This window comes from Onychomys torridus, chromosome 4 (genome assembly GCF_903995425.1).
Source record: "Onychomys torridus chromosome 4, mOncTor1.1, whole genome shotgun sequence".
Classification (NCBI taxonomy): Eukaryota; Metazoa; Chordata; class Mammalia; order Rodentia; family Cricetidae; genus Onychomys; species Onychomys torridus.
Window position 1 is genome coordinate 106,476,614 of NC_050446.1, and position 12,901 is coordinate 106,489,514.

The window sequence follows — 12,901 nt, forward strand, 5'->3', positions numbered from 1 at the left end:
TGGGTGAAATGCAGATGATCTTCACACTCAGACCCACCCTCTCTGAACCCGGGATTCCGTATGTACATATTCCCAGTCCAAAACTATCTGAAATCTAAAATACCAGGGCCCCAATCATCTTGGAAAAGGGGAATACTCAACCTGCACCATTTTTTATGAAATACATCTAAAATTTTCCTCAGTCTGGGTTTTTTTTTTTTTTTTTTTTGCCTTTTACCAGAAGTCTTTTTAAGTCTAATTTCTAAAAATCTTTTATACCAACAGTTAAGTTTGAAATATTTTTTAAGGTACAGATGATTTTTGGTCCACCACGTGGGTGCTGGAAACGGAAGCCAGGTCCTTCGGCAGAGCTCTTAACCACTGAGCCCTCTTTCTAGCCCTTCTTAAACTTTTAATTCATCTTTGTGTCTTATCTGTGCACACATTCCCATGCATGCACACACAATGTTTTGACTTCTGCCTTAAAGCTGTTGTTTGTTTGTTTGTTTGTTTGTTTGTTTTTTGGAGACAGGGTTTCTCTGTGTAGCTTTGGGCCTGTCCTAGAACTCACTCTGTAGCCCAGGCTGGCCTTGAACTCACAGAGATCTGCCTTCTTCTGCCTCCCAAGTGCTGGGATTAAAGGAATGCGCCACCACTCCCCGGCTAAAGCTGTTATTTTATCATTCCTTCTAACTAGAACTTTATTGAGTCCATGCATGTCATAATCTTTTTGCCTCGGCCTCCTGAATGCTGATATTATCTATAAGGACATGCTGTGTCTGCTTACGTACTTTTTTGTGTGTTACAACAGGTTTTCAGCCTCGGCACTGCTGACATCTTGGACCAGAAGTCTGTATATTAACATTAATCTAAATGATCCTTCCTATATTGAAGGCTGAGGACATGGCTTATGATATGTGAAAACTTCCTCTCTAGACTGACTCAATTGCTGCAAAGTGCTGGGTCTTGCAGGCAGCTTTTTACTCAAAGGAACTGAGTAAAAGACAGATCACTAGCTCTTGGCAGCTGAAGGATGTTTCTGAAGAGAACCCTATGAGCTCAATCACATCCTGTCTACTAAGTGACACCACCTCATGGATGACACCCTACAGAGTCCTCCTCAGGAACAGCTGGTGGTCTGTATTCCCACTGGCTGTCAGCTGGGAAGCCACATGCACGTGCAGGCCAAGTGGATGTGCTGAGGCTCTTCCTCTGCTCCGTCCTCCCATGATGCCTCACCAAGTGACCTTTAGTCTCACTTTATCTTGGCTTATAGGTGTGTTTATGAACTGAGCACATTTTTCTGGAAACAGGATAGGTATATCTAAATACACTCTGAAACGCCATGTGAAGAGAATGTTATTTTAGAAGGCTAAGCCTATTAAAGCTTTCATAAAGTATCATGAACAAAGGGGAGAGCTGCCGACATTATCACCACTCAGCATGCTTGGAGGAGTCATCTTTGACCCAACCTTAATATTCTTGGCTTTTCTTGCTTTTCGGGTTTCTCATTATTAAGTAAGAAAACAAGACAGCTCAGGAGGTAACTGGCTCAACCTGGCTAAGTTCATGCTTCAAGTCTAAGAAAACCCAAAATGCTGGGAACAGCATTCTAACTACTGGTTCCCGTGAGTAAGTTCAGAGCTGGGATCTGTAGAATGCTGCACGTGACTCCAGGTGATTCTCTGGGTGAGATCCACATTCTGCCCCATGAGTTACCCAACACTGAAGCCTAAGCTCCATCTTCCGGCTGCTTGTGGGTGTCAGTTTACCTCCACAGCCGTGACCAAAGTAAAATGATCACATCAACTCTGCCAGGCAGGAGCAGCTAGCTAATCTCCAGGTCTTTTCGTTGTGGCAGCTCTGGCACCAAGTAGCTTCGTGCTTGTCTTTATCAGCAGTGGCCCTCAAATCTCTGCCATCACAGCTCACATTTGGCCAGAGCACCTGCCCAGGATTTCAGAGCCTGATAGAGCTCAGAAGGCCAAGTAGTTAACCTGAGGGGAGCTGGTCAGTAGCTGTGTGTGAGTGACCGACTTCTGGGGACGACAGCCCCCCCCCCCCAACTCTCTAATGACCAAGCAGCCATTAAGATGCTCAGGCTTCAAGGGCGGTGGGTAAAGTGTGTGCCATTTGAAGCATGAGGATGTGAGCTGAGACCCCCAGAAGCCACACAGAAGTGCATATCTACAACACCAGCGCTTCTCCTGAGAGATGGGGGCGGACAAGGAGAACCCCGGTAGTTCCCAGCAGAGCTATTCTGGTGGACGAAGTGGCAAGCAACAAAGAGAGCTTATTTCCAACAAGGGGAAGATGAGATAAGAGCCACATCTGAGGTGGTGCTCTGACCTCCATACCTGCACCCACACGGGCATACACATATATGTGCATACACATACACATAAGTGATTAGAAAAAATGTTCAGGGAAAGAGACATTCTTAGATCAAAACAAAGCTTTTCATGATGCAGAACCTTTTGCCTACTTCCGACCCCTCCCAGTCAGGCCTTCATGATACTTACATGGGTATGGAATCTTAAACCATGGGGCTACCAGAAGTACACCCTTCCTGGCGTCTGTGCGTGCATAGTAGCCATAGTTGGTGCTGTTGGAAGGGAAGACATCAGTCACCGTGAAGATGAAGCAGAGCAGCCAGGACACGAGGATAGCCAGGATTATCTGGAGTGGTCAAGGCAGAAGCTTGGTTGGGTAATACATCCCTTCCTACTGTGTCCCCATCACCCCAAGCCCGCCATCGTCAACACTATGTAGACCAGCTGTTTCAATGGAATTGCACCGAGAGGCTTATGTGGTAAATTCATTTTATCTTTTCAAAGTCCACAAGTAGAAGAATGGGTAGCATGCCTGCAGAGACCATGTGGGGTCTCATTTCAGAGTCCTTCTGTGGCATCACAAAATAATGCGATCGAATCTTGGAACCAGACCCGTATATGGCGCCTAGACTCTAAGTCCTCCAATGTCACCACCACAGAGATGTAGGGGTCTCCCTGTAGCCTTCCTTTACCTAGCATCTTACATGTAAACAAAGGCACACTGTGCTGGGGGTGGGGGTGAGGTGATCAGCTACTCACAGGAAACATTTTGAAAAGCTGTAATTTGTATGCAGTCCATCCTTTCTTGGATTTGTAAATTGGGAGAGGAAATTTAACATTTCTGGCATACTGCGAGAATAACAACACTAGGAAAATCGTCCTAGGAAGAGAAAGAAAATTCACAAAGTGAAAGGTTGTTATAGCTATGCGCTGAGAACTCCATTTTAATTATTACACATGTTCGGTTCATTCACCCAAACTTGTGCTAGCCCTCCTCACGCAATTTGGAAATGTTACCATCTGAAGAAAGAGGCCACCAGCAGCTGGCCTACCATGTCTTGATACTGACTACAGTAAGAAAACCCAAAGAACGGAAAAGCTCACTCCATGAAGGGAAATCAGGCCAGATAAAACAACACCAGAGAGTATTTACAATTAGAAACCAGCTCCAAGCAACCAGGAAACTGCTGTGAACACCCACAGGAGGGAAGTGTGCACACATGCCCACATATACCCCAACAGGAGGGAAGGACACGATCCGAACGCCACCAGGGATCGATTTTACATTCTGGAGCGATAGGTGACTATTTTTCCCAGTACAAGTTACAGCTTCTTGTGGGCAGCTTCTGTGACCATGCTCTTTCCACAGACACTAAGTTGGCCTCAGGGTCCCATGGGTAGGTCCTCTTGGTGATAAGGTCTAAATCTGTAGCCTGAGCTTGAATTACTTCTCCTTCTGCACCTGTCCTGGGAGCAGGAATGCCTGGGTTGACTACAGAACTTCCTAATTCCAGGACCCTGACACTTCCTCAGCCTGAGGCCCAAGTGGCTGCCAAGTCGGAGGCCACTTCTCCTCCTCCCAAGTAGATTGTATGAAGAAAACAATACAGAGACCCAGGATGTGCCTAACCACCTAACAGGGGTCCTAGTCCTCTATCTCCAGTGGCTTTTCACCTGCCACCTAAAGTAAGGTTGACAAGAAGAGTGTGTCTTCAAAGCTAAGCTTAAGTATTCCAACTGCTGAGATAGCATCACTAGCTAGCCCTCTTCCTGGTCACACTCCTAATGCCTGGCTGAGCACAGGCCGTCTGATGGGTATTTGGGTGAACTGGTAAGTCATCAAAGCCTGACAGCTTAGGTCAAGAATGAAACCATTTATGGGGCCCAAGTCACTTCTGTTCCTCTGGGACAGAATTTACAAAAAAACCACAACAACAACAAAAACCCAGCATGGTAACATGGAGTATTAAAAACTACCTATTTATTCAAGATGAACAGCCTCTATGATATCCCAAAGCGCCCCAACCCTACCTGTCATCCTGTCATCTTTGCTTCAAGCAACACCTACCTACACTGTTTTCTTTTCAAATACATTTAAGAGACTTACTACGAAGCAGGGGGGTTGGGCTGGGGATTTAGCTCAGTGGTAGAGCGCTCGCCTAGCAAGCGCAAGGCCCTGGGTTCGATCCTCAGCTTAAAAAAAAAAAAAAAAAAGCAGAGAGGTTAAGGAAAGTGTAGCTTGTGTCTAAACTGGAATTTCAAAAGAGGGGACACAGAGGAAAAGTCCTGGAAGACACTAATGGCTAGGCCCTACACAGATTAGAATGCTCAGAAAGGGATGGGGCAAAGGAAGCTGGGACCAAAGAGGAGCAAAGCCCCAGAGAGGAAAACAGATGCAGAACTTGCTCTGGCTCCATGTGGCAGGTGGGAAAGGGGTAAGCATGATAAAGTGGGAGTGTGGCTGTGCCACCACTAAAACTAGAAAGGCAGCAGAGGAAATGGCCTGGAGGTCAGTGTGTCCCATTCAAAACCAGACTTCAAGTGAAGAGGGACATGGGAGAATTAGCTGCGGAGTTTATGGGATGGCTCTAAGCTTGTGTGGATGTCTTTTGCATAGAGCACACCTGTGGATGTCATGGGCTTCTAAGAGGATTTCCTAGGGGAAGTATGAGGTACAAGGAGTCCCTTTTTGCCATTTATATTTCTCTGGAAGAATTTCACTGCTTTCGTTATCTATCTCTCTGGTCTGGAGTGAACCCTCCATATGTGCACACTCTCTGCTCAACTTAGCCTTACCAGAAGCAGGCCTGTAAGGTTTTTAGCTCAGACAGATGGCTTTTGGGTATTACTTTTATCTGTTTTCTCTGCTTTTATTACTTCCCCCACTGTGGTCATATGGTTTGCTGGCTACTGGAGAGAAGAGGTTACACGTACTTTATTTCTCTTAAAGCTCATGAATTCTCTCCAGGACAACTCTAATCTCTCCATTACTGTTACTGCTACTATTACCTGCTAAATCATTAGCAATTTCTTTGCTGATTAGGAGTTATGTATATAAAATTTTTTTTAGCTCCTGTATCTTTTCCCCCTAATCTTCTTGTTATGAGTCTTAAATTTTAATGTTTTATAAACACATTGCCACCTCTCTGGTACTTACTACATTGCACTGAGTTAAAATCCCTTAATGGCATCTTGCTTGTATAAAGACTGTTTTGACTGACCTTTGGTGAAGTACGAAATAAGAGATAGGAGTGAGTGTGAACTGAGTTCCAGTCATACCACATAGACTTTGAAAATAACCTTGGCCACTGACTGACTAGCTGTGTGGCTATGGCAAGACTCACAGCCTCACTGTGTTTCTGTTTCTTCAGTTGTTAAACATGTAGAACACAGTCTTGACCTTCTATGTAAATATTATACAAAGCACAGAGGCATGGTTTAAAAAAAATAAATGCTGCACATTATTAAATATGGAATATTTCCCAAAACAAAAACTTAGAAATCTTCTTAGTTTTCAAATTTTTACTAGTTGGTAAAATTACAGCTTCTTGGAAGCATTAACCTATGATATAATCCTTACATCTACTCTGTAGATTACAGAAAGAACGTGAAGTCTCAGTCTTCTAGATGAAAGTCCTGTATGTCTTCATTGATATACAATGCCAACTGATATCATCAATGCATTTGGTGTTCTACACAGAAAGAAGACAGGTCCATGAGAGACTGTGGCCTTGCCACTGGAGCACACAGCTCTGAGGTCAGGCGAGCACTCAAAGGTCCTTTGGGAACTGCTCTCAGCTGCCAGTCTCATCTGAACAATGCAGCTTCCCAGCACAGCTCACTGGCATAAGACTGGGCATAACTTCCAAAGGCAAGAGCAAGGACAACTACCATTTGACCACATCTGACAGTCTCCCTTCGCCACACATCACTGCTGCCTGCCTTTGGAATACTGTGACTGTTCTCATGTCTCAAACTCTGATCTAGAAAAATCACTTAATTAGCCCTCACATGAACTGAACGAAACTTAAAGTGTCTGAACATTTTTCTCTCTTCTCAAGGCAGTTGACTGTTCCAAGTATCCCACAAGGCTGTCCCACACAGTATAAGAACTGCCCCCACCCCTGGAGTTCTCTCAGAACACTTACAGCATGGCAATGCCCCAGTGCTTCCCTGCTCTCTCTCCTGCTGCCTGGAAACCAGAGAGGCCAATGAGGGCCACGGTGGGTGTGATGGTCAGGGGTCCAATATACCTCAGCAGAGCCCCAGGCAGGCCAAGGAGGCCGATGACCACTTCTATCAATGAGGACATGATGATAGCTCCCTGGATCTGAAAGAAAAAAGGGCAGAATTTGAGAGTGAAGTCAAACACTCAGAATGTCGTTACCTGCAACCACAACTAACATCTCTGCACAGCAACAGTCAATATATCCTGTAGCAGCATGAAAGCTGGGACAGTCCCTAGGGCCCACAGAAAAGGTTTCTGGGGAGTTAACTGAGGCCTAGTAAGTGGCATGGCCGCTGTAAGGCTAGCTGCAGAAATGGGTCCTGGGGACAACTCTGCCTGGGGGCAAAACTGCAGGGTGAGATGGACAAATCTGCCAGTTTTCAGACAAGCACATTTGCAACTCGGCCCTGCAGGCTATTTCAACACAGTCAGCTGTAGAAGACCAAGCCCCAGAAAGACATTCAAGGACAGAGTTGCTGACAGAAATTCTAAAAGAATGTCTTTGTCACATAGAATGACATTTGTACTAAGTCTAAAAATTTTACGGTGACAATATGAATATATACACACTCATCAGCTGGTTTTCTGTACCTGAGGACAGCTCCAATGAATTCTGCTCAAATGTACTTTGACCTCCCCAAAATTACCTCTTTCACAAATAGGTATGACTACCAACTTGCTTATGCTGAGATGTCCATGTTAGTCAAGCCACCTCTGGATGTGCCCATCATGGAGCTTCCAGAGACAATTAGATAGTCAATGGATGGCTCATAAGATGAGGACATTATTGAGAGACGGGGCCTTAGCTGAAGGAAGTGGACACTGAAATGTGTCCTTGGGAATTCTATCTTGCCCTGGCTCTCTGCATCCCTTGCTCTCTTCCCAGCTGCCATGGGCTGACCAGCTGTTCCATGACCTCTCCACCAAGATTGACAAAGCCCCTCACACTGAGCTTTCTCTTCTCAGGCCGTTTTCAACATCCCAACACAGCAACAAGACAGCTGACAACAGACAGACACACAGCAGTCAGACCTCTTCTGCTGTCAGCCAACAAGCCTCACTCACTCATCGCACTGCAGGACATGAGCAGGATGGCCTGAAGCTCAGCAGTGGAAATAAACATTCTAGTAGTTGAAAACAAAAGGAACTTAATCAAAGCAACTGCAGTTTCTTGGGCAGAGTCAGCACCAAAGGAGAGAAGAAACACAAGGAAGCTGCAGGTGGCAAGTGCTTATCCTTTACCTCCTGGATCCGGGGGTGCCAGATGTGCTCCAACAGCTCTGCCGTTCCATTGGCAACTGTAATCTCTTGAAAACAAAAGACAAAAGAAGGTTTTTCTGGAGTGGCACGAATGTTTCCTAGCACATATTTATTCCAACAATAACGTCTTCATTGTTTTAAGTATCAGTTCCTAAGACTCAACCCCCGACAGTAGAGTGGGGCTTATGCTTGGAGCTGGACTCCAAACACTAAGTAACCAAACGTCCTCACTGAAGGAGCTTCTCTGTGTCAAAGGCTGACTGAAGTGGTGTTACCAGCCAGTGCCAGCTTCACAGAAACCACTCTTTGCAAGCAGCTACCTGAAATGCCCAACAGCAGGGCTGCGAGCTGAGGTTTTGAAAACCTAGATAAAGCAGGGCCTTTTCCGATTCCTAAATCAAAATCAATGGAGCAGGGAAGGCAAGGGAATCAGGAAAGCCTGGCTCCTAGAGTCCCAAAATATAACTACTCTGAGAGTACAACAGGACTGACTTCCTCAAATTCCTTGAGCTTTCAGGTTCCATAAGGATCTTTGCAATCAGTAAGGAAGGGGAATGAAAGTCATTTGCAGAAATCCACAGTAGCCAGATCCTTAAAAAGCAAAGATGGTTCAGAGAAGGGATGCTGATGCAGCGACAGAGTGATTATGTAAGTCATCAAATCCACTGAAAGAGAGAGGCAGGAAAATAGCAGCAATATCTTTCCATCCTATCCCCATAGTTATCAGTTTCATTGGCAAACAGAAATGAAGTCATTTCTGGCCCTTGCTGGCCCTAGGGTTAGGGATGAAGAACGGATGTAGAGACAGAAACAGGCACGGTCCACAGACTGGAGCGTTCTAAGCTGCTAAGGGCCATTCTATGCTCAATACAGGAAGGAACACTGTTATTGGCAGGGTGTCCAGGCCCCCTTTCCACCTGCTTTAAAGGACCCCAATGACATATGTGGAAATAACTGCAATTACCTGTGGTGTTACATTTCCATTTATCTAAAGACAGGATGGCTCGAGCAGGGGCCAAAAATGCAAAAGCACTGGCCTGAAACAGGGGTAACCTAAAAGAAACGAGACCAAAACCATGATCACGGCATCAGGAACTACCGAGGTAGTTCACTATTTGACAGCTTAACAGTCTTTTCCATAGACAAGCAGCACATGAGTAAACACAGGCACTCCTGTAAAGAATCTCTGTAAAGATCTACAGCACAGAGTTGGGGCCACCAGCTTCTCCAACCACCCCCCTCCCCTGCTGCTCTGGCCTCTAGTAGTTCCAGGGGACCCCTGTGGTCAGTGCTAACACCCCAACACCAGTCCCTGCTGTTTCCTCTCCCCATAGTGGGTAACTGGGGATTTGGGCTTCCCTCTTTCCTGCTGAGCTCACAGGCTCCCTAATAACATCAGTGCATGATCCTCCTCCTCCCTTTCAAATTCTTACTCATTATTCCACTGCTCCATCCTGTGAGTTAAAATCTGCCCTAGTCACAAAAGACAGGTATTAAAATTGTATTAATGGTCTCTATGTATCCAGAAGGAAAGCTGTAAATTAGAATAAGAGAGTACAGATAATAAATGATCTGTTTAATCATATAAAATATGTACTCTAACACATTTTAAAGGGTTCAGAAACCTGGTAAACTTTCCATTAAATCTCCTGCCCACATTCTCAAATTGAATGCAAATAATTAGATCAGAGATTTTGCTATTTTTATTAGAAATGTAGAGTGTATGAGCTAAGTTAACAGCATGAGAACTTAATCACTATTTTTCACAGTATTTCAGAATAAAGTATAAGTTCTGCCCCTGCTGTGTGCAGGACTGTGAGGCCAGTTATACCTCCTTAGATGACCTAGGCAGCCATGTCAGTGGCCTGGCTCATGAGGTAGGGACCCAGCAGCCTCCTGGTAAGTTCTGTGCCAGAGACGAAGACCACACAGAAAGACAAGTAGCCCTGGCCAAAGAACATCTGGCTGCTGAGCCATCCCAGAACCCAGTGTGTTCCTTTTTGACACACTCCACTGTCAAAAATGCTCTCCTGGCCATTTTAACCACAGTGACTTTAGTTAAGAGCAGGTAGGGTGTGGACTCCAAGGTGGAGATGGGCCTCACAGTATACATAGCCAGAGGCCTTCCTGCCAGCCACTCACAGGGCTATAATGACTGGACTAAAGGGGTCTGGAGCACAGTGCCAGTAAATGTGAGGGTCACCTCTAGTGGAAATGTACATCAAAGGGAAAACAGCCATTGGCTTGTGGAAAGGCCTCACACAAAATTTTAGGACTTTATTGCAAGGTTAAAGGGATGCTAGTATGCCATTAGGAGTGGATGTCATCTTGAACAGTCCAAATAACACCTATTTTACCACAGTTTCAGACTTCAAGCAAGGCATCCTGGGGCAACATAACATGTACATTGAGTTGAATATATACATACACACACATATACATTCACATTCTTGGTGGTGGTGGGGTTCTCATGATGTAGCCCTGGCTGGCCTAGAATGCACTATGTAGAGCAGGCTGGGCCCAAACTCCAAGATCTGTCTGCCTCTATCTCCTGAGTGCTGGGGTTAAGGGTGTGCGGCGGCGGGTCCAGCTGAACCGCACTTAGAAATCTTGACCATCACATTTGTTGGCTATTCCTGGGAAGTGACAGTCAAGGCTACCTCTGAGTTCCACTCCTGCATCAAACCTCAGTCTGAACCTGATCTCAGCACTGTGGTGAGCATTTTAGCTAAGACCAAAAAGGTCCTAAGAGTGAGGCTGCAGAGAACCTCGTTCACTGAGCAGGTGATACTAGAATAAAATCTCCTCAGACGGGCTCTAAGAGCTGCTTATGCTGGCCTCGTAGGCTCACCATTTTCAGCCAGATGCCTGTCTGCACAGGTTGGTAATAACACGTGATTTACTGTGGGCTCTAAACTGTGGCCACAAATCAGAGACAACACTAAATTCTCAGGAAATGCTACAAAAGCGCATGAACAATGAATGGGTAGGGGGAGTATTTCCCAAGGAAAAGACTGAACCTGGCATGAGAACATAATGAAATCAGTCAATGCTCTGTTCGTCTGTGTCCACAGCACAGCTTCTGATTCCTGGGGCGGCAGGGCGGGGGTGGGGGCGCAATTCAGAATCTTTATTTATGTGTCTCTGTACATGTAGTTACAGGTGGTTGTGAGCCACCTGACATGGTAGCTGAGAGCTGAACCTGGATCCTCTGGAAGAGGATCATGAAGTCTTAAAGTTGAACTCTTAATTGTTCAGCATCTTTCCAGCCTCACATCTGCATTCCTGAATCATCACTTCAAGGTGCAGCTGAGCCTGTCAAACCTCCTTAACCCCAAGTCCCTTGAGCTAGATCAGTGGTTTTCAATCTGTGGGTCCAGACCCCTTGGGAAAGGGGCATCAACCCTTTCACAGGGGTCACCTAAGACCATCCTGCATATCATATATTTACTTACATTACAATTCATACTGGCAGCAAAAACACAGTTATGAAATAGCAACAAAAACAATATTATGGCTGGTGCCCACCAAAATACGAGGAACTATAAAGGGTCGAAAACATCGGGAAGGTTGAGAACCTCTGTGCCAGATGAAGGGACAAAACCATTAATCCCTTCTGCTAATGCTGTGCTAAAGCTAAATACTGAAGTCTTTGAATGCTACACTTTTATTAATAAATTTTTCACATTTGGGGAATGTAAGATTGTTTTTACTATGTGGACAATTCACGTCAACTTCTTAATGTATCTCCTGTTAGGACAGATGTCAAGTGTCCAGCATCTGTCCGACACAGGCACAGCTGAAAGCAGGTATGATGAAAAAGCTTCCTGGGGTCCTGAGGAGCTTCTGCTGTGAAGGAAACAATAATTGTGGTCACCTAAGAAGATTATCAATGTGACTAGGATGAGATGCTGTGAGGCTCTGCCACCTGTCACTTATGCTTATCTTAAAGATTGAGAGGCTCCGAGTCACATGCTAAGGGGCTATGAGGAACCAAGGCAAAGAGAAAAGAGGTGTAAAATGGAGACCACAGGACACCCAAAGAACAGAGACACTAAACCTCAGGGGAAGGCCCAGAGAGGGACAGTGAAGGTGAAAAGGAACCCATGGTATCTGTAGGCAAAAAAAAAAAAAAAAAAAAAACTCAGGGGATTAAGCTCTGAAAGATCACTGTGAGGGAAATGAGCCATGCAACTGTCACCCAGAAGCTATTCTCAGACATGAAGGTTGAAGCAAGTCATAGAGTTCCATCCAACAGGCCATGGCATAGCTCTAGGTGTGATCCTTGCCTAACTGACTTCCAAGTCCTTTGGTGTTGACTCAGGTGGTTATGGCCAGTGCCTGCTAGTCATTTAGCCTCTAATGGCTCCCTTCCACACTGGCCTGCCCATCCTGTCCTGAAGCTGTAACTCCCTGATGGGAAGACACAGCCTTTTCATTCACAAACTTATTCCTAGGACCAATAGTAAAGAATTTAAGGAGCTACTTACAAACACGCTTGGAAAGGGAATTAAGAAGTTAGGCTTTCTTAACATTGGTTTAGGTTGAAAACAGAGCAGAGAACTTTGCAATCAGTACAGAAGGAGAATGAATCACTCTGAGGACACCATAGTTCAAAAGGTCCGTGTTCTGCAGAAGCACCATGAAGGTGCCGACCGTGTCTGCCCTGACAGAATTCATCACTGCAGAGCAGCTCTTCCTCAACACCACAACCACCAAACCTGGTACAAAACCTTCCCATACCAGATGAGCCTTGATCTGAATCACTGGGACTGCAGAACAATTGAAAAATAGTACTCCTTAAGAGAATCAAATAGGCTTGGTTGGCTCTAAGGAACCAAGTTTTACCACTGATCACCCAACCACCAAGTATGGACTAGATGTCTTTGAAGAAAAGCAAGTGATGTACCAAAGAAAACTTTTTGTAGATTAGTAACACTTCGCTGTTATTTACAGTTATGTACTCATCAACCAATCAGCTGCTGGAAAACAGATTACATACCTAAAATATTTTACTCAAACACTTGAACAGGCATTAGTTAGAACCTTCTATATCTCCCAAGGGAAAAAAAATGAAAACAAAAATGTAATCTAATATTCA

The 12,901-nt window shown here is 45.1% G+C and overlaps 1 protein-coding gene across 3 annotated transcripts in view; it reads right to left on the reverse strand.

The window, feature by feature from the left end:
* Positions 1-12,901, reverse strand: part of Slc23a2 (solute carrier family 23 member 2) — a 98,808-nt gene that overhangs the window by 17,705 nt on the left and 68,202 nt on the right. For all 3 annotated transcript variants that reach the window (XM_036183559.1, XM_036183558.1, XM_036183560.1), the window contains exons 6-10: positions 8,765-8,853; positions 7,783-7,847; positions 6,461-6,642; positions 3,072-3,192; positions 2,502-2,658 (exon numbers count right to left, since the gene is read on the reverse strand). In XM_036183559.1, the coding sequence (XP_036039452.1) occupies positions 2,502-2,658; positions 3,072-3,192; positions 6,461-6,642; positions 7,783-7,847; positions 8,765-8,853 (614 nt within the window). The remainder of the gene's footprint in view (positions 1-2,501; positions 2,659-3,071; positions 3,193-6,460; positions 6,643-7,782; positions 7,848-8,764; positions 8,854-12,901) is intronic.